Raw genomic sequence first — 21,705 nt, forward strand, 5'->3', positions numbered from 1 at the left:
GAGTCTGGTGAACATGGTGAAAGCTGAAAATTCCTCACTTTGTGTAACTTGATCATTCTTATCTTTGCAGATTGCAGAAATGGGAGTCTTTCTTACACCCGTTTATGACCAAAATACACCAAATTAGTAAGAAGTCTTAATAATCGACATCATTAGAATAATTGTTCCTATTATGGTAACTTCTTAGGTAACTTTTTTTACAGCGTAAACAGACAACTCCTTTTTTGTGGCCATATGCGTAAACGAACGCTTATCCGGCATCAGCTCGCGCGTGTATACCAGCGCGTTGGTACGCACCAAAATATCCATGTACGCAATTAACTACGCATGGTGTCGCAGAAAAAATGCATTTTTGACCTATTTTGGTCAATTTACGCGAAAACAAGGTCCGGTACCCCCAAATTTTTTTTGCGCGATTTACAGAGCTTTTTATTTTTCATAACATATATAAAATTAAAAAAATTTATCGATACAATTTTTTTCTACAACGCAAAAGGTTGTCTATTTTGAGAAAATGGCTGATTTTGCCATTGACGTGTACAGAGATTTTGGAAATGTACACCTCTTTTAAAACGGCTGTAGCTCAAAAGTGAGGTCCGGCACCCCCTGTTTTTTTTACTGATTTATTATCTACACATATTAATGTACAAAATATGTCAATTTAAAAAAATTTGATCGAACGGTTTAGTTACGACGGTAAACCCTTAAATCTTCCGGGCCCGCGCCATTACCATTAACTACACCGTATACAACTATATTTGCGGCGCTTCTGTGTTGACGCGAAAGTTAATCTCTCATCAAACATCTAGCGCGTCTTGTACTATACCATGCTTAGTATTTGCTCTATGAAAAAGGAATTAAAATCAAAACCACTAATCCCTCCAATTAGCTCCTGCTGATTTCCCATTATAGAACTATCAAAAAGTGTGCCAACAGGTATCATAATAACATTATTACATAACAATTTCCTATCTTTTGGATTGTCTGCTGTGGTTTATCATTGGGGTGGGCTTGTCCAGCCGGAAGTGTAATTGACCAAAGGGGGTAATTATCAGTAATTGGGCCTGGATTTATCACCTTTAAGCTTTTTTCATAGCAAAAAGCCAACTATACTTGTGGTTATTAATGGACTGATATAAACAAGTATAGGCCTATGCTTGACTGTGTGTTTTAGAGAGCAAAGTCCCGGGGTAAAGTTCTGCTTAAAATTCAAAGTCCATAGTCGGATTTTCGGGGTTCGCTATCAACAAACTGGTAGATTCCAAAATCAGAATTGTTCAGTATTAAAGTGAGCCATTATAATTATGCAAGATAATGTTGCATTCAGTTACTTTTATTGTCACTAAAGTATCTGATATTTTTAACTCTTTATGACCTTTTCTCTATTGAATACTTTAATTTTAATAAACATCTATACTATTAAAGAGGAACTTGCCGATAATCGATACTTTGAAGAGGAACTGATCGATTCATCGGTATCATCTCGGAGATTATAGATAAATTATAAATTAATAAATAGATAAATAAATAAGTTCTAGCATTTCCAGATGAATGGTAAATGCATAGATAGATAGATAAATTAATAAATACAAATAATTATTTGGATTTATTCGGTAGATCAACCAATGGTGGCCCGCTTATTTACGGTCCGTTGCTGCGTTGCTATACGCGGATTACGCACAGGTCGTGGCAACTTCCCGACGCGCTAATGGTAACAAAACTTCCAGTTTCATCTAAGACGGAAAATATCACATCTCTTAGACGGAACTAACAAATTAATGGCTGAGACAAAGGTGGTTTTAAGTTACGTATTTTGAAAATAAATGGTCCAAGTGATCTAATAATTTTGAAAGTGATATTAGTTTATCCGTTCGTGGTGACTTTCGACGGAGAGTGGGCATTATGCGGCATGGTAACCGCAACGGCTATAATAATAAATCAACTGCATTCGTTTATGCAAATTATGACTTTCGGAAACTTCTTTTGTGATGACTTTCCGAAGATTTTAAATTCAAGGTAGGCCTAGGCATATATATATACGGTATTGGAAAGTAATTTGAGTTTATTCGTTTGTCATGTTGTGATGAATTTCGATGGGGAGTGTGGGACATTATTAGCAGATTATAGCATGCATAAAACCGCAACCGCTAAATATCCGTGGCGTAGATTTCTTTTTGACATTAGGGGAGGGATGAAAACATTTCTTGAAGTAGGCATATTAATAGTGAATCCGGCATCTTTTGGCAACATTAACAATGGCGTAGATTTCTCTTGACATGGCATGGGGATGGGTCCGTTTAAATCAATTTCTTGCAATAGGCCTACAGTGAAGCCAGCATCTTGGCGACAGAATAATTTATGGCAAGCTAATTAGGCCTACTGGTGAATTATATTGTGCAAAAGTGGAACAAATTCGCACGAAGGCCGCAAAAATTGGCACTTTTTAGTTTGGCCAAAAATGAGGTTAATTTTGTCAGAAACCCACATCTATTATACATGTGTGAACTTGGGGTGATTGTACGGACCATTGACCTTATCAAAACATTGGGGGGAAATTATACCCACCCCAACACCGGAATTTACGCTATGTAACTCAACCTTCTTGAAACCCAATGCATGTTGCTATAGGCCTACTTGATGAAACAGAAACACATATAAAAAAAGAACGAACGAAAGAAATAAAGGAACCCACATACATGCGTCAACATGGAGGTGATTCAGTAGATCAAGCCCCTTATCGAAATATTGAGGAATTTATTACTCATTCCGGGATTTATGCCTATGTAAAGAAAGAAGAAGGAAAAAAGGAAAAAGGAAGGAAAGAGGGAAGGAAAGAGGGAAAGAAAGAGGGAAAGAACGAAAGAAAGAAAGAAAGAAAGAAAGAAAGAAAGAAAGAAAGAAAAAGAAAGAAAGAAAAAGAAAGAAAAAGAAACAACGAGAAAGCAAGAACAGAAAGGGAGAGAGAAACGAAAACAAAGAAGAAATAGACAGAAAGAGAAAAAAGAAAGAAAGAGAGAGAGAGAGAGAAAGAAAGTGAACAAGCAAGAAACAGAAAGAGAAATGGAACGCAGGAAAGAGAGAAACTGAAAGAAAAAAGGGAAAGACAAAGAAAAAATAAGTAAAAAGGGAAGGAAAGAGGGAAAGAAAGAAAGAAAGAAAGAAAGAAAGAAAGAAAGAAAGAAAGAGGGAAAGAAAGAAAGAAAGATAGAAAGAAAGGGAAAGAAAGAAAGAAAGAAAGAAAGAAAGAAAGAAAGAAAGGGAAAGCAAGAAAGAAAGTGAGGGAAAGCAAGAAAGAAAGGGAGGGAAAGCAAGAAAGAAAGGGAGGGAAAGCAAGAAAGAAAGGGAGGGAAAGCAAGAAAGAAAGGGAGGGAAAGCAAGAGAGAAAGGGAGGGAAAGCAAGCAAGAAAGAACGGGAAAGCAAGAAAGAAAGAACGGGAAAGCAAGAAAGAAAGAACGGGAAAGCAAGAAAGAAAGAACGGGAAAGCAAGAAAGAAAGAACGGGAAAGTAAGAAAGAAAGAACGTCGTTTGCAAAGTAGAGGCAACAAATGGTAGGCCTACTACATCACTAACCGCGTAATAATTGAGCTGTTAAAAGCGATACCAATTGACATGATTACCATTTCCATCGTTTATACTAACCGATCCCGTTTACTAACCGCTCCCATTTACTCATCTAGCGGGGGCCCGCGCGAAGCGCGGGTACCCGCTAGTCAGTATAATTTTGAGTTCAACGAAATAGGTTCATCATCTTACTATAAATAGGGGAATGTTGTATGTATCTATCTATCTATCTATCTATCTATGTATGTATCGTGTACAAAGGCTCCGTCAGTTTCGATCCAAATGTCGCCAAATTCATACGGGACATTGAACCATATACCGAGACGGTTATGCGAAAATTTGGTTGGAAACGGGCAAGAATTGGCTGCAAAAACAGTGAAAATATTGGTAAAAACGGGGTTTTTGTTATGAAAATCGGTTACCAGCCTACGCGTCACTGCAGCTGGCCGGCGGTGCGTCGGCGCCGCGTGCGTAATGCGCACTACGCCAATGCGCGCGTAAACGGCGCAGAGCCACGCGACTTGCGAGCCAGAGACCAGTGGACATGATCAATATCAATATCAATATATTTTATTAACATTCACCAAACAAACTGGTATAGTTAATATTTACATGATAATACGGAAAGAAGGAAAAATAAAGGACAAAAAGGTACATGGACGGGTCACTCACGGGATTATGATAACGGGTGAAAGTAAAATGAAACGGGAACGAAACAAAGAAGGAAAGAAAATAAATCAGGAAAGAAAAAAAGGAAGCTAAAATAATGAGAAGAGAATTAAATAAAAACATGGAAACGGGAAATCACAAGCAGCAAATAGAAAAAGAAGCTAAAAGTGAAATGTAAGAAAGAATAGATTTAGAAAATAATGGGAACGGTGTTAAATAAATAAAGCTGAGCAGAAGAAACTAAAAAAGAAAATGTAAGAGACAGATTTAGATAAATAAAATGTACCTATTTAATGATTCTACCTGTTCAGAAATTCTTCCTGTTATAGTGAACGCCCCCCATCTAGCGGGGACCCGCGCGAAGCGCGGGTATCCCGCTAGTCTTACTATAAATAGGGGAATGTTGTATGTATCTATCTATCTATGTATGCCTATAAAGGCTCCATCAGTTTCGATCCAAATGTCGCCAAATTCATACGGGAGATCGATGAATATACGGGAACGTGTTTAAACTTTATTTGGTTGAAAACGGTCAAGAATTGGCTGCAAAAACAGTGAAAATATGGGTTAAAACGGGTTTTTGTTTTGAAAATCGGTTGTCAGCCTACGCGTCACTGCAGCTGGCCGGCAGCGCGTCGGCGCCTCGTGCGTAATGCGCACTACGCCAATGGGCGCGTAAACGGCGCAGAGCCACGCGACTGCGAGCCAGAGACCAGTGGACATGATAATACGGAAAGAAGGAAAGATAAAGGACAAAAGGTACATGGACGGGTCACGGGATTGTGATAACGGGTGAACACGTCCGCAGACACGCTATGAGAGGACGTAATAAATACGGGAAAAAGATGTTTGTTGTATAAACAACATGAAGCGGTACTATAAAGAAAAAGAAAATTAAAATGAGGACAAAAAAAAACGAGTAATAGGCCAACGGGTTAAAGTAACTAAATGAAACGGGAACGAAACAAAGAAGGAAAGAAACTAATCAGGAAATGTAAGAAAAAGAAGCTAAAATAATGAGAACAGAATTAAATAAAAAACATGGAAACGGGAAATCACAAGCAGCAAATAAACAAAGAAGCTAAAGGGAAATGTAAGAAAGAACAGATTTAGAAAATAATGGGAACGAGGTTAAATAAATAAATAACATGGAAACGGAAAATCACAAGCTAAGCAAAATAAACTAAAAAAGAAAGTGTAAGAAGAGACAGGTTTAGAAAAATAAAATGTACCTTTTCAATGATTCTACCTGTTCAGAATTATTCCTGTTATGGTGAACGTTCCCATCTAGCGGGGACCTGCGCGAAGCGCGGGTATCCCGCCTAGTCTTACTATAAATAGGGGAATGTTGTGGGTGTGTGAACGGAAAAGCTCCGTCAGTTTCGATCCAAATGTCGCCAAATTCACACGGGAAATCGAGGAATAGACGACAATGTGTTTAAAGTTTATTTGGTTGAAAACGGTCAAGTATTGGCCTCAAAATCAGCAAAAAAGTGAGTTTTTCGGGCAAATTTATAGCGGTAGTTTGTTTACGGACAATGCCAACCAACGCGTCCACATGTCTAGCATAAACCGCGCCGTTAGCGCGTCGGCGTACACGACGCGCGCCGCTTGACTTGCACGCACAGGTGCGGCGTGCACATAGGCTCACTTTCGCTCGGGGTTATGGTGATACGGGATAATGGGATAACGGGATTAGGCCTACGAAGACATAAATATCGTAAGGGCACAAGAGGGGAAAAAGAAAAGAAAGAAGGACACAAAATGGTAGGCCTACTTTGGATGGATTATAGGTCCTACGGGTACGGGGTTGTGGTTTAGGGTACGGTATGGGGTTACTAGATTACCAAGATGATTCGGAAGGAATGAGGAATTTTCAATGAGTCTACCTGCTCCTGTTTGAGTGAACGCTTCCATTTACTCATCTAGCGGGGACCCGCGCGAAGCGCGGGTGTCCCGCTAGTCTTACTATTAGGCTAATGTTGTATCTATCTGGGTTAATCAAAGGCTCCTCCAGTTTCTATCCAAATGTCGCCAAACGGGAGATCGATGAATATACGGGAACGGGTTTAAACTTTATTTGGTTGAAAACGGTCAAGAATTTGTTGCAAAAACAGTGAAAATATGGGTAAAAACGGGGTTTTTGTTATGAAAATCGGTTGCCAGACTACGCGTCACTGCAGCTGGCCGGCAGCGCGTCGGCGCCGCGCGCGTAATGCGCACTACGCCAATGCGCGCGTAAACGGCACAGAGCCACGCGAATACGAGAATACGGAAAGAAGGAAAATAAAGGACAAAAAGGTATATGGACGGGTCACGGGATTATGATAACGTGTTATAGTAGTGCTCGGTGGGGTGAACAGATAGATAAAATGTACCTTTTCAATTATTCTACCTGTTTAGTAAGATTCCTCTTATAGTGAACGCTCCCATCTAGCGGGGACCCGCGCGAAGCGCGGGTATCCCGCTAGTGACTAATAATAACATATTTTAAATAAAATTCGACTATGGCATAGTCTACCCCCCACCCCACCCAATGTTACCCTCCCCCAGGGCTCATAATTATTGCACAGCCCCTAATAAATGTACCCCAGAAAAATAAGTTAAAATAATTAGAGACCATTCACAAACACTTGTTTCAGGGGGCCTGATGCAAAAAGGGGGGCCCTTAAAATTTTTGAACCCCCCCCAACAAGTGTTTGTGAACGGTTGGCTTGCCATAACAAGTTTGAACGCAGGAAAATTATTGGGCGTAATAAGCTCATACATGTCCAAGCTTTCACGCCCAATGATAATGTTTACGAAAAATCAAACAGATGTGTCGTTTTCTGCCACGGTGAACTAAATTTTCCATCTGTCCGAGGTGAAATTTTCTATTTTATCGTAACTTGAGTGTATCAGAAGGTATCCAAAATGCCTGAGATGGAAGGAACACTGTATAAATGGACCAATTACATTGCAGGTAAAGAAATAAAAAAAAAAAATCTCGAAAACGCAGGAGGGGAAAAGAAATTTCAGGTTGCCGAATTTGGCACTCAAAATGTTTTGCCTACAATTGTAAAATTTAATTTGAGATACTCTACCTGAAACTACAGGTTTATATTTGCAATCAGATATTTTCTTACTGTATTTTTATGCCTCCACCGTAGGTATTATGTTTCCTGGTTGTCCGTCTGTCTGTCCATCCGTCCGTCCTGTCCATCTGTCCGTCCGTCCGTCCATCCGAGCTTGCGAGTACGTGCAATTTCTCGAAACTGATAAGGCGTATTGTGATGCAATTTGGTGGAGGGGTGGCAATTGGTGGTCTCCAAATTTTAGCAGGTTTTTGCCGCAAAATATGGTAATTAAGTACCTAATTTGCATATTATGCATAATTGCATATCAAGCAAAATAACCTTACAGATTATCTGGAGATCTGTACCAGTTACAGTGATGAAATTTGGTGGAGAGTAGCACAGCCTAGACTCGCTTGCCAGTCCTATATACGCCATACCTATGTATATTGAGGACTGGCTTACGCCATTTTGGATGTCAATGGGAAATACACACTTAACGATTTGCGCCGGTTAGAAACTTGAAAAAAAATCTTTAAAATTTCATCAATGTATATAAAAGTGGTACCAACCGTCTTGTGCTTGCTAAGTTAAGACTCGGTTGAAACAAAATTAAGGATCGGAAGCATTTTAGTGTCCAAAAAGGCAAAATTATCGTCAAAGTTCTGTCGAAATCGACACCCTTGCGAAGGGTTCAGAATTCGAATCGGGAACGAAAATATCCGATCTTTGCGATCAAAAACACAAAATTACAACTTTAAACATACTATTGGCAAAAGACATTATTACCAAACAATACAGAATAGAAAATTTGACATCATTTTCTCAAAATATTGAAAAAATTAGCTCACTAGACATCAAAAAAGTACGCAATCCAATTCCCGTTCAAACGCGTGGGAAACTGAAAGTTCGATAATTGTGACTAGCACAGCCAGAGGTTCTTGACCTGATTTGCTTTTCAGCGTAAAATTTGCGTAATCACAAGGTCATTGTGAGGTCATTTGGGGTCATCCGGGGTTAAATCGCCATATAGGCCTATTGTATGCCTGCCACATCCACATACTGATACTTACTTGTGCATATTACGGAAGGTCGATTTGTGCCCATTTAATGTTTAGGCCTATGTTAAACTGTATGTTATATACAAATTGTACAGCTATCATTTCTACCCTATGACGAACCGACATACCTGTAAATCAAATTGCCCGCAAAAAACTGGTCATCGCTGGTATTTTTCATGAAGAAAAACAACACTTTTTATGCCGGAACATGTCCAAAACACGTCAGCTGACGTACAAGCCTCCCCACGCATGTACTGACAGTGTTCGAAATAAACACTTATCCTCTTGTCCTCTTGTCCAAAAATCACTGGGGACAACCATATTGAGATATGTACTTATCCTCTGGACAACCACTATATTTTACCTCTTTAAATATGACACATTTTGGGGACAACCAAAATGTTTTGAGGACAAGCAGAATTTATGCTTTGGTTATCCTCGGGACAACCTGCATATTTTCCTTATTTCGGACACTGCATGTACATAAACAAGCCGTGTTCATTGTTTAATTGTCACCTGCAGGCTGCAGCTGTTCGCAAGAAAACTTTCTGCATAAAATTACCTGGGGTCGTTATCAGGCCTGAGACACACTGGCGCTACATGTAGTTTGAGGACAGTTACAGTGAGTTACTAATGTCATGCAGAAAATGCGTGATGGGTCGCCATTTTGTGACTCGTGCAAGCTAACACAAACAAATTATTGGACTTAATAAACGTGCATCTATCATGATAATATTACATTTTATTATTTTATTATTTGAATAACATAAGCTATGTCAATTTTGTGTCCATGTTAATTTTTATATGGATTTACCTGTGTTGAATTTAAACTGTTGTGAACGTGGAGCTACGCAAACTGGCAGGCGATTACCCACCATGCAATGCGAATACACGGAAACGATCCAGTTTAGGATGCATCGCAGTTCCTATTGTGTAAACCGCCCATCCAACCATCGTGTGCACAGGATTTGTGCTGGAGGCTAGTTAATGCACAACCAATGCGCAGAATAAGAAGACCTTGATACTAGGCGGAGCTTACGTTTCACAAGAATGATTGACAGCTGTGAGTAGGTGAAATTCTGTTCTGTGATTGGTACAAAAATATGGTTCTCGTATAAATGAATATATTATCCATGGCTTCAAAATTAGGAACCTATGGTGTCTACTCATAATGCACGACCGTAGAAGATCTGGCCAGCGACGACGCTTGCGAATCAGGCTATTTGTACGGCGTGGCCTCTCATCCTTTATTATCTCTGGTCTTGTCACGCTGGTAGATTCGCCCATCTGTGATTACTGACCTGGATCTGACAGAAGATTGTGGAATTTACGATTTTCAGCAGCGGATTTTATGAAACTGCCAATATTTGCAAGTATTCTGAAGGATCGGTAATAATTAAAATATTTTTCATTGTGTCGGTAGTGCAAGTTGAAGTTAGTGAATTTGTGGTTTTGTATGTTATGTGCAAGAGTGTTTTCAGGAAGCGTAAATAGGCAGGCCGTTATGCTAACCATCTTATCTGTAAGTTCGGCGATGAACTGGACACATCACACAGTGACGTGTGATGTGTCCAGCCTGGATATAGGCCTATTGTTGCAGGTTCATGGAATTTGGTGGGAAGGACTACGGTACTGTAGAGTATAGGAAGAAAAAAATGTCAAGGTCATTTTGGGGTCATCCAAGGTCATCCGAGGTCAAATCGCCATAGATTCATGAAATTTTGTGGGATTTTGTTTCAACGCAGTAAATATGCGATTTACGCTAAAAATACACTCTCATCAAAGGTTGACTGCAAAATATTATAGTTGCGTTGAGCGTACTACCAAAGGCTCGGTCATGTGTAGGGTATGTGATCATGATGTTATTCCACAAAAAGAATGCTGACGAAGGTACATGCATCCTCTCATGATCGAGAATTAGTAATTCATGATTTCAGTCAACGCAACCTCGATACAAGTCCATCATTTCTATTCATGTCCATGTTCAATAAAATTCCTTTGCCATTGGTGCCCAACTCTGCCAAGCGCAGTGGCAGCGCCAGGAATTTTTTTGGGGGTGGGCATTGAGGGGGCAAAGTGAATTTCAAAACCAAATTTTGCACAAAATTGCTGCAAAAAGTGGAAATTTTCACAAATTTGTGTTGTTACTGGGGCAAAAGGGTGGCAAGAGTTCTGGCTGGGGGAAGCCCCCCCCCCCCCCGTGGTGGCGCCACTACCAAAGCATCGCCATTATGCCATACAAAAGATATGGGTCTACAAAGAAAAACCTGCAAAAATCAAGCTGATTTTTACTCAAATTATTAGCCATATCCAATGTTGTTGTTTTTTTTGCAATCTCTGTTGATAGGTTGGCAACCAAGATGGTTTGTGCTAGACAAAGGTATTTTAGCATATTATAAATCCAAGGAGGAGATCAGCCAAGGCTCCAAAGGCTCGGTGAAAATGGCTTGCTGTGAAATCCAAGGTAAGCTAAGTGCACCAAATAATTATATGTGACATGCCATGTCAAAAGGAGACACTTTTGGGCAGGTTATCAATTTTGAGTTTTGACATATTCTTAAATATGGAGATATTTTGCTCCACAACATTGTTTTCCCAGTGAAATTGGACATTCCTAAGCAAAGATATTGAGTTTGTAAGTTATGGTATTCTAAAATTGGAAATTGAGATATCGGCCTTTAATTAATAAATTTAACAAATATTATTCACAATGCTGAGAGTAGGAATTACCTTGAAAAGTGTCTCAAAAAATACAAGATGCTAGTAAAAATTCTGATCTGAACCGATCAGACAATATTTTGAATATCAATAACATTACAAATTCGTAACAAACCCAAATTGTGAAAAAAATCACCCCTTTAGCTTCTCTGACAACAGGTACATGTACAAGTCCTTGGAAAACAAGTTTAAGTCCTCTAAATGTACAGTAAAGCTAACATCTGTGGACACATTCCCACAATTTTTTTATGCTACCAAGGTCCACTCTTATGCCTTGTTTTAATGTATTTACAGTGCATCCAACTGACAGCTGTCGTCTAGATTTAATCATCCCTGGTGAGCAACATTTTTATGTCCGTGGTTCGACTCCTGCAGAGAGACAACAGTGGCTAGTTGCGTTAGGTTCAGCTAAAGCCTGCTTGGCAGACTTCAAACTTAACCAGAAACAAGGTATGCTCCCTATAAATTAAGCAGTCAAGCAGTCAAGTTACATGTAGCTCAATCAATAAGGCATTTGACTGTGGTGCAAGAGGTTGTGGGTTTTTGAATCTACATACCTCTGGTTGTAACAAATTACATGAGTTAAACACTGTCTTTACAAGTAGTCCCAAGATCATCCAAAGTGGCCTTTGGATCACACCAAATCTTGGTGAACCCTGGTTCAATCTTTCTTATTTTCACCATTCATCCAACTTCACGGTCATAGGGTTATTTTCATCAAGTGACTTATTTCTTTGCTGCAGGTGCTACTAACCAAAGTCTCCGTACCAAGATGTCAGAGATGCGGCTCTATTGTGACCTCTTAATGCAGCAAGTAGCAACTGTGAAAGCTGCAGCAGAGACACCTGATAAGCCTGATGTTGAGGTAAAGAACTTAATGAAATATGAGAAAGACATTTATTAAACACAAGTCTCCACATACATAAATGACAGTCAGTGACGATATTTCACTGACCATCCAGGATTTGAACCTGGGACCTTCAGATCACCGGACTGATGCTAACAACTCAATAAGCCTTTCTGAAATATGGTGGGCACAAAAGGAGAGGACGTACTTTGAAGTGAGTAATCTTTTGTCAGCTCAGAAGCATACAAAAGATTACTCACTTCAAAGTACGCCCTCTCCTTTTATGCCCGCCATATTTCAAAAAAGGCTTATGACAATATTTGTTACATGGGTTTTTTTTGGGGGAGGGAGCTGGCAAGCAAATTTTAAAAAAATGTCAGTATGCTATTTATAAGAGCAAAATTTTCCTACCATACAGGTCCACTGGACCCACAAAGATTTGAGCATGCACAGTGTGAAAAACCTTTTTAGCTGGGATGTAAGATCTCAGTCATTGAAATCGGCCAAGAAATAAAGACACGATGATCCAAAATCTCAAGGAAGAGGCAAATTCAAAAGTTGCAGTTTGCTCCATTGGATGTTCTATTGATTTGTACACAAAGCATTCTTGAACAAGAGAACTAGTGCCGTGCTTTCCATTGATTAGAACATTAAAAGGCAACTTTTGATTTTGTTCCTTCCTTGTGTTTTAGATCAATGTTTCTTTAATTTATTACCGATTTCAACAAATGAGGCCATAAATCAGAGCTAAAGGGTACAGATATTGGCTGCTGGTTTTAATTTTGACATTTGTCTTTGTTCAGGATATACATTCAGGGGTGAACATAACTGGTACCATAATTTATTTGCGGTCTGTATTGTTTGTATTTTGGTAATTCAAATAAATATTATTATTGTATTTGTATTGATTGAAATATAACCACAGGTCTTTGCAAACATGAACAAAAATGTGTCAGTATGCTAAATGTCGTCGTCATATGTAATTTTAACCTGGCATGTTTGTAATATTTGTCTTGTTTTACAGAAACTAAGTGAATCCACATCATTATTAAGTGCCACCTGTGCAACATTTATTAAGACATTACAAGAGTGTATGGAGGCAGCCAATGAGACTTTCACTCCACATATTAAAAGTACAGTGACCTCGGAAACAGTTGTCCCGCCATCGACAGTTGACAAAGTAAGTTGATTTTGACTGCTTAGTGCCAGAAGTGGGTAATTGCAATAGCTGCCTTGTGAACATGTGGCAATTTACACACAGTATGTTATACACAGCTACATATGGCAACTACTCAAGGCAGCTATTGCTCTTACCCTCTTCTGGCACTAAGCAGTTGAATTTTCAGCAATACCCCAGAAGTCTTCCCTCTGTGCATACTTCTTGGATTGAAATGGTAAATTTAACTGATACGGATCAATAAATAAAGAATTTACGCTCTATTTGTTTGTTCATTCATTCATCCTTCATTCATTCAACCATTTAGTCATCTATCATTTTGTTCAATCAACAATATAAACTGAGCTTAAAAAGAAACTTATAATTTCTCACAAGGTCATATTATGAGGACACGGTGGCTCAGTGGTTACGGCCTTGGACTCATAATCTTAGAGCTTGCTCGACGTGCATGGATTCGAGTCCCCGTCCCACCACTGTGTTGCGCCTTGGGCAAGGTGCTTTGCCTCGCTTGCCTCACCCCACCCAGGTGCAATGGGAAGCTGTTAGGGGTAGTCACAGTCGTCGTACTGATGAACCCTGCGCCAATGACGGCGGAATAAATGTAAAGCGCTTTGAGGCTGTTTACGGCATAAAGCGCTATATAAATATCTACATTTATTTTTTATTTTATATCTTACAATCCTGTCCACCAAAATGACCAAGATTACACATGGGATTACTTTTAATGCTGTACTCTAAACATAAGTCAGTAACCAAGCAGTTGTCCAGCTGACACAACAGCAATATGCTCTGACATGAAACAGCTTCTTGGACCAAATTCACAGCCCAATAATTGGCACCCTGCACAAGAAATCTGTTAGAATGCGTCAAGATCCTTACACAGGTGATAATTTCCAAAGAGTAAGTGGAATATTGTGGAACGGGGCTGCTTTGTGCTTTTCACACACTTTCTTCAAGAAACAGGTCTTGTTCCACACTTATTCCACTTACTCACAGATTTCTTATGCTGCGTGCCAATTATTGGGCTGCGAATGTGGTCCAGGAAGCTGTTCCATATCAGTGCACTTTACTGTTGTGTCAGTTGCACAACTGCTTAGTTACTGACATGTGTTTAGAGTAGAGTATTGAAGTAATCCCATGTGTAATTTTGGTTCATTTTGATAGACTGGATTTTAAGATATGACCTTGTGAAAAAAAAGTTTCTTTTTGAGTTCAGTTTATCAACCTGCAGCCCACAGGTGACATGTGGTCCTCGGTGATCATCGCCGCTGCAGTGCGTGAAAAAAATTACTTTAAGAATATTACAAAGTTATTAATAAAAGGTTGATCAGTCAGTCCTGTTTTGGGATCAGGATCGAGATTATGAGTTAGTGACTAGTCTATCTCATCTCAAGTTAAGTGTAATGCCACGTTGGATATGCCACGTTGGATATCGCAGTGGCAGATTTAAATCAGTGCGTTTACGGGGTTGCGTCACTAGCATACGGACAAATCGCCCTTCTACGCGAGTGTATACGCCCCTCGGGATAAGGTTAGCGTGCACAATTCAAATTTGCCACTGTGAAATCTATCACGGCATTATTCTCAACTTGAGACAAGACAGACTATACAATGTAGGTACATGTATGATTTAATGCCAATGGCGAATATCAATTCACAACAGCTCTTCAATCATTTGTTTTGTGTGTTTGTTTGTTTTTTCCTATGTCTTTCACCAGGGAAAGAGGAGTGTTTCCAGAAGCCACTCTGTTGATGATAGGTGGGTTTTGGATTTCAATTTTAAATATATCTCATCATTTCTCAAAATTCGAAAAAAGTTGTTAATTTTCACCCTCAAATTGTGAAAACTTGTATATATTTTGTGTGTGTGTTTGGTACGCAAAGCAGTAATTTCTAACAGTAATTAACTAAATAAATTCATAAAGAGTATGTGAGTTTGTTGGACAATTTATATTATCCCTATATTTTCCTCATTGTCTGAAAAAACAAATATCAAAATATAATTATAAAGAAGATAAAATGAGTTTTAGCAATATTTTTGTATAAAATTGTGTGCGCTCTATCAGCTGGAGCATTGAATACATAGGGGAAGTCAAGTGTATTACTCATTGAGCTTAGTGCGCTATATCTACCATAAGGCCATCTTAATTTTAATAGTTCGTCTCAAAGCCCAGCATGCATTAGTAAAATCGCCCAATTTTTCCATGTTATTTCATCTGTCAATGTCCCATTGAGTTTTTCATCTAGTCGCAGGATACAAACATATCTTCCACATAATCTGTACAACATGTTGCCTCTCGGGTTTTACATCAATTTTATCATGTCTTTATCCTACAGATACACACCACCCACATCCAAATCGGGAATTCAAACTAAATATAGAAATCTAGAAGAAATTGCATCGCGACCAAGAACATTATACAACAACCGACAAAGGACGCCCCGGGATCAAAGTCGACATCGGCGCCTCAACACCAAATGAAATGTCCAGTGTATCCGGCCTTCAACACATGAACAGTAATGAACCCGATTCGGACCAGCCGTTAAGTACTGTAACATTGGAGACATTAGGTCTACATGATCCCAACTCAAATGTCACGTCCAATGGAACGGCTATGATGACCGTACAGTCAGGAAGCGGCCACACTAAACCGACTCTACTTCAGATTGCCAAAGATCATACTTTGGTCCAACCGGCGAAGGGGATACCAACATTTTTTTCAACCATGCCTACCAGGTAGGACTTGGTTTATTCCAGTTGAAACCTGTACTCCCCCTGGACATAAGGAGTGTGAATTTCAAATGGGGTTATCTGAATGGGTGACTCAATTTGGAAGACATGACCTTAATCTTCTACACAGGGAGTGTGAATTTCAAATGGGGTTACCTGAATGGGCGACTCCATTTGAAATATACACACCCTGTTTGGGAGATTAAAGGTCATGTTTTCCATAGAGGGTGTATGGATTTCAACTGGAATAACCCATTTAGGAGCAGACAACACTGAATGGGTGACTCCATTTGAAAACCACACTCCCTGTGTGGGAGATTAAGGTCATGTCTTCCATAGTGTATGGATTTCAAGCTTGAATTACCCATTTTGGAGCAGACGACACTGAATGGGTGACTTCATTTGAAATTCGCAATCCCTGTGTGGGAGATTAAGGTCATGTCTTTCATAGGGGGTGTATGGATTTCAGCTGGAATAGCCTGTTGAGTATGTACCTATCAGCTGCTTGATAGTTAAGTCGAACATCTTTACCTGAACCTCTGTTATTCGCTGGCGTAGTGCACGTTTGAATATGATCGTTGCTAGGTCAAATGGCTCACGCTTTCGTTGTTACGAACCACTGAACGAAATGATCGCAACACAAAGCCTATGGCATAATTCAGAACAGGTGTATGAGCCCAGGCTTGAACCAGTAACCAATGGTTACTAACGTGCACTACGTCAGCGAATATGAGTATCTCACTTATCCAGACAAATGCTCTTCAAAGGGACATCCTTTTCAATGCTATGCTACCTTATTTTTGTGCTCTGAAAGGACAACACATTTATGTGTACAATCCCCGCAATAAGCATCAGTGAATGCCTTTTTTTCAGTCAGTCCAGATGATTTGTTTATCTGAATGTCATACCTATACACTATACCAATTCAGTATCGAAGTGATTACGTAACTCCCTTGGTAACCAGATCCCGCACCTTTCTTAGTGACCAGTGTACCATAGACTTTGAGTGGCAATCGGATTGATCATGGGTCCGGATTCGAAAGCGTGATCCAGTTGGCATGGAGATAATCCGATTACACGTAACACTTCGATACTGAATTCAATGAACAGAATCCATAATGATTTATGAACTAGAACATTTGTAATATTGACCATGTTTTAATTTCTTTTGCCAACTAGTTTTGTAGATATTCAATTAGGACCAGATGGCGGCATTCCAACAGCAGTATTCCTAGAAGCATGTGTATCAATTGTCACTTTATTTGGTAAGTGATTTACACACACATACACACCCCACTTGCACCAGGATTCTTGTGGGGTCCAGCATTATGCGTGTATAAAATAGGCTAGTTCTTTCTGGTGTATATTTCTTATCACACCATTCTTGTAGGGTACCAAAAACGTACCACCAATAGTTTGTGGGGAACGTTTTTTCACACAGACCCACCTTACCCCCCACTATTATTTCTGCATGCTTCAGGCCTTATGGGGTCCTATAAGCTATTTTTTCTTTATGGAATTCATGATTTATACCCCACAAAGAAATTGTACCCCACAAGCTATTGCTGCAACTTACACAGTACCCCACAAGAATGCTGGCACAAGTGCACCCTACTCACCACCTTGCCCTACTAATATTTCCGAGGACCTGAAAAAATGACAAGTCCAAATGTTGTCGGTGTGTTGTCATGTCAAGTGCTCAAAAAGTTAATAATACCGAACAAGTGTTAAAACGGTCAACGCTGCAAGGATGTAAGCTATAGAGGGGGTAGTAGGGAATAAACCTCATTTTTTGCTGTTTAACAAGGTTTCCATAGCGAGGACATGTGGTTATGGTTAGGTCCTCATCAAGCATAAAGTCTTCGGTGTGTCGGTATGTTGGAGTCCTCAGAAGTTATTGCAATGTGAATACACCCTTACTCATCCTGCACCGGCAATCGTGGACCTTTTGTGTAAAGCCACGATTTCTCTGTGATACGGAAAAATGGAAACATTCACGGAATTTGGGGTTTGCTCACATAAATTTGAAAATGCCACAAAACAGTGAAAAACTGTGTAAAATGTCTAACTTTTGTGTTAATTTGCAAAATAAAACAAAGAAAAGTGATTATTTAGCTGTAATCAATCATTAAACAATCCATTCAAGCATTAATTCTAGGCCTACAATGTCGATGTTGATGGGATACTACGGTAAACGGTAACACAAAATACACTTTTAAAACGTGTTTGTGTTCACTTTTCAGTGCTTTATATTGAAAAATGGAAAATTACAGAAAATCCACATTCTGCCATATTTTTTTTTGTATTTTGTGTGTGTATGTTAGAAAACGTTAAAGTGATAAAAACAACAGAGCTGAAGTTTCATAACACTACTAATATCAAAAGGTTCAATGTTTTATATTTCTTTCTTTCTTTCAATTGGATTTCTTTGTTTTGTTTTTGATAGATTCTCTAAACTCAACTGCCTTTGCACCTGTAAAGATGGATATCAATGGAAATATTAGGGTAATTACAATTATGAAAATTATTATACTTAGTTCTCTGGGTTGATAGGCTGAACAAATTTTAATGTTTACCCAGAGCAGCCAGCGAACCTAAATGTTGAAAAAAAATCCGAACAAAACCAGTGCATCTGGCCAGATTCGAAAGGGCGACCTAACGACCTTCGTAATTCTAGCACATCACTCTAGCCAACTGAGCCACAGACACGCTGGAGAAGAGCAGAAGATCTATATCTGTAGGTATTATACTATTCAGCAAATTACTTCAGCGGTATCCGTCGGCTCTTGTCAGATTATCGCGTAAAAAGAACTAAGTCACACGATGCTACGCAGCTTGACCAACGAATGAGGTGCTGATGTGATGATGACATGATTCAATTAGCCAATCAGAACCCCACTTTCGTATATGCCATAAACTGCGCCAAATTGGCAGACCACTGAATTACTGTGCTGAGAACTATAGGGTCGAATGATGTTCATCGCATTCCTATCGGAAGGCATCAGAACTGCATTTATATTTTGTGTATTTGTTATAAATATGCAGTTCTGATGCCTTCCAATAGGAACGCGATAAACTTCACTGCTTTTTTTTTCAAAGTTTATGCTGTGCTGGCTACTCTCGGTAAAGATTAAAATTTGTTAATTACAATCATGTTTAATTGACCAATAAGGCGACAAAAAAGCACCACTGTTCAACAGGTGATTGACTTTTCAGGTAGAGTCAGTCAGTGAGGCATTTTTGGTGCAAATGACTCTAAAAATCACAAAAGACAATTGGGTAACTTTCATTTGAGATACATTTACATTCACTCCACTTGTGGAAGATATAGGTATAATACAGGGGGGAGTATGGCTTTCAAAATGAATAGCCCTGACCAATTACATATGAAAAACATACTCCCCCTGTGGAAGACATTTCCAACATCTTCCACAGGGGGAGTGTGGATTGCAACTGGAATAGCCTATGGGGATGCTTGGATCAGGTTTATCTCAGAATGAGTTCAGTAATATGAAGTAATTGATAATGAACTTTGCAACCAAGTTTGCTGATTATAGACCATTTGACATCATTGTTTATCAACAAAGGCGAGGGACTGGTCTATCGATATGCTTGAACGAACCGTTACACTGTTCAATGGCTTTCTTGTACTATGTGAAATGTGGTGGGCGATTTAAAATACATGTGCCCTGAGCAAACTACGATGCGTACGCACACTGCAGGGCAAAGAACAATGGAAATTGCCATAATTCGTGCGCATACTGCTGGGCAATGACGTCACATGTCAAGTGGTCTATATCTATACACTTCTTCATAGATAGATCTTAGCATGTTATTTACTAGGAATTGAAGGAAATACAATGTTGACTTTTACATTTACAGAAATTACGACAGAAGTACGCCACAAATACTCACGGGTTTGCTACACTACAGGCTATCATCCAGCAAGAAGTACAAAGTCAAACAACTATGGTGAAAAATTCTGCAACCGATGCCCTTATGTGGCTCAGAAGGTGAGTTTGTAAGCAACAACAGCATTTAGGTCATCCGAAGGAAAAGACTTTATGGCATCACAAATTGTGCGTCAGTCGGGGTGCGTGTCTGTCAGTCAGTGTGTGTGTGTCTGTCAGTCAGTCAGTGTGTCACAACTATTATGTTTTGGTTCAAATTTGGTCTTATACGAACAGTTCAAATCCTATTGCATCCAAACTGGGCATAGCTACACTGTAGGCACTTTTATGTAATAGTGGTGTTCAAGGTCACACACTAAGGTCATTTGAGGTCAATTTAATTACAGGTGAGCAATTCTGGGCCTCCAATGCAGGGCCTAGATTTCGACGAGATCAATTCTCGTAATGATTCTCGTAAGATTCAGTTGTGAGATTCAACTTCTCTCATTGTATCATACAGTAAGTACAGTGACTATGATGGATTTTGATTCGAGCAAACCAAGACGAAATCTAGGCCCTGCAATGGCAGATTTGTTTTGGGGAATTTAATAACACCTTCATAGCAAATATGTTTATAGCAACGATGGTTTTATGATGTTTATGATCTTACCTTTAATTTATTCCCACCATAATGTATTGTAGTCCCAGTTCAGGGTCGTGCATTGTTTTGGTGAAAAGATAAAATGGTGCGTGCATTAATATTTTTTCTTAACTCCATTACAATGATCAATTAAGTTAAATGAATACACATTAAATATTCCAAAATATGTACAATTATACAGCGTGTGCCAAAAACAACTGTACCCAATTTGAAAAGTTAATATTTCCTCAAAAGCATTTTTGCATGTGACTTCATTCATTTATATTTATTCATTTCAGAGCCTTATCATTTATTCGTGAATTTTTAGTGGAACTAATAAACGGAGAAACTGATTTGTGCCAAGCTGCAGGTAAGAAAACATTGTTTCAGAAAGTAGCAAGTGTAAGTAAGAAAATTATTTTTGATATGATTTTATTCGCACAAAATCGCAGCCCGGAGGCCGAATTACACAAAGAATAAGCAAAAAACAACAATGGGAAAAGCAATAAATATAACAAAATAAATAAATATAAACAACAAATAAGATCAGAACTCAAGGCAGCCAAAAAGAAACTGGATCCACAGCAAGGCAATGCATGAGAGGATGCAGAATTATGATGGATTGCTGTTTAGTAGCTCAACAAAGTAAGGAACTGGACTCCCAGCAAACCTATCTGTACAGGCACGGAGCTGGAGAGATTGGCATTGTTTCGTAATTGTCTGCCATGAGTCTGACCTCTGCTGGTAGGAATCAACTTGATAGTCTAATCAGACTTGGACAATGTACGAGCGAAATTAAGGCAATGTTACTCCCTCCTAGCAGAGGCAAGATTACACACAAGAAGAGCATTGCCATAAGACACATTATTGGACCCAAGTATAATTCTCAGAGCTATTTTCTGGATGTCCTCAAGCTTGATGGACTACTGCTTGGACGTGAGCGTGGAGTGCCAAATGACATCGGAATATTCAACCAGGGGTCTGATATAGCCTCTGTAAACAGTCTCTAACTCGGATGTATTGAACCCAAACTTCTGTAGAGAACGAAGCATGAATAGCCTTCTATGCATAGCCTTCCATAGCATATCATGGTACTCGCAATGCAAATGATACATACAACTGCTGATCCACACCCAGCAGTACTCTATTGTCTCATATAACACAGCAATGAACCAATAAAATGAAAGGGAAGATAACAATTGTTTCCTGAAGAGAGAGACAGAGAGAGAGAGATATGAAAATGGGTAGTTTCTTGGGGGAGGGGTACTCAAGTTTGGTTTGGGAGGGGTGTACGACTAAGAATGTGAAAGTGGACCTATCAATATACCAATTTTCAAAGGAATTTTGACCCATTGAT

At 39.2% G+C, this 21,705-nt stretch overlaps 1 protein-coding gene across 1 annotated transcript in view; it reads left to right on the forward strand.

Moving 5' to 3' along the window:
- Positions 1-7,043: 7,043 nt before the first annotated feature.
- Positions 7,044-21,705, forward strand: part of LOC140155577 (pleckstrin homology domain-containing family A member 8-like) — a 52,576-nt gene continuing 37,914 nt past the window's right edge. Inside the window, 12 exon segments of the mRNA XM_072178480.1 lie at positions 7,044-7,193; positions 10,693-10,809; positions 11,358-11,513; positions 11,807-11,928; positions 12,935-13,090; positions 14,806-14,846; positions 15,425-15,570; positions 15,572-15,824; positions 16,998-17,083; positions 18,265-18,323; positions 19,701-19,831; positions 20,648-20,718. Coding sequence (XP_072034581.1) covers positions 7,145-7,193; positions 10,693-10,809; positions 11,358-11,513; positions 11,807-11,928; positions 12,935-13,090; positions 14,806-14,846; positions 15,425-15,570; positions 15,572-15,824; positions 16,998-17,083; positions 18,265-18,323; positions 19,701-19,831; positions 20,648-20,718 — 1,387 coding nt within the window. The 5' untranslated portion in view covers positions 7,044-7,144.

This window comes from Amphiura filiformis, chromosome 6 (genome assembly GCF_039555335.1).
Source record: "Amphiura filiformis chromosome 6, Afil_fr2py, whole genome shotgun sequence".
Classification (NCBI taxonomy): Eukaryota; Metazoa; Echinodermata; class Ophiuroidea; order Amphilepidida; family Amphiuridae; genus Amphiura; species Amphiura filiformis.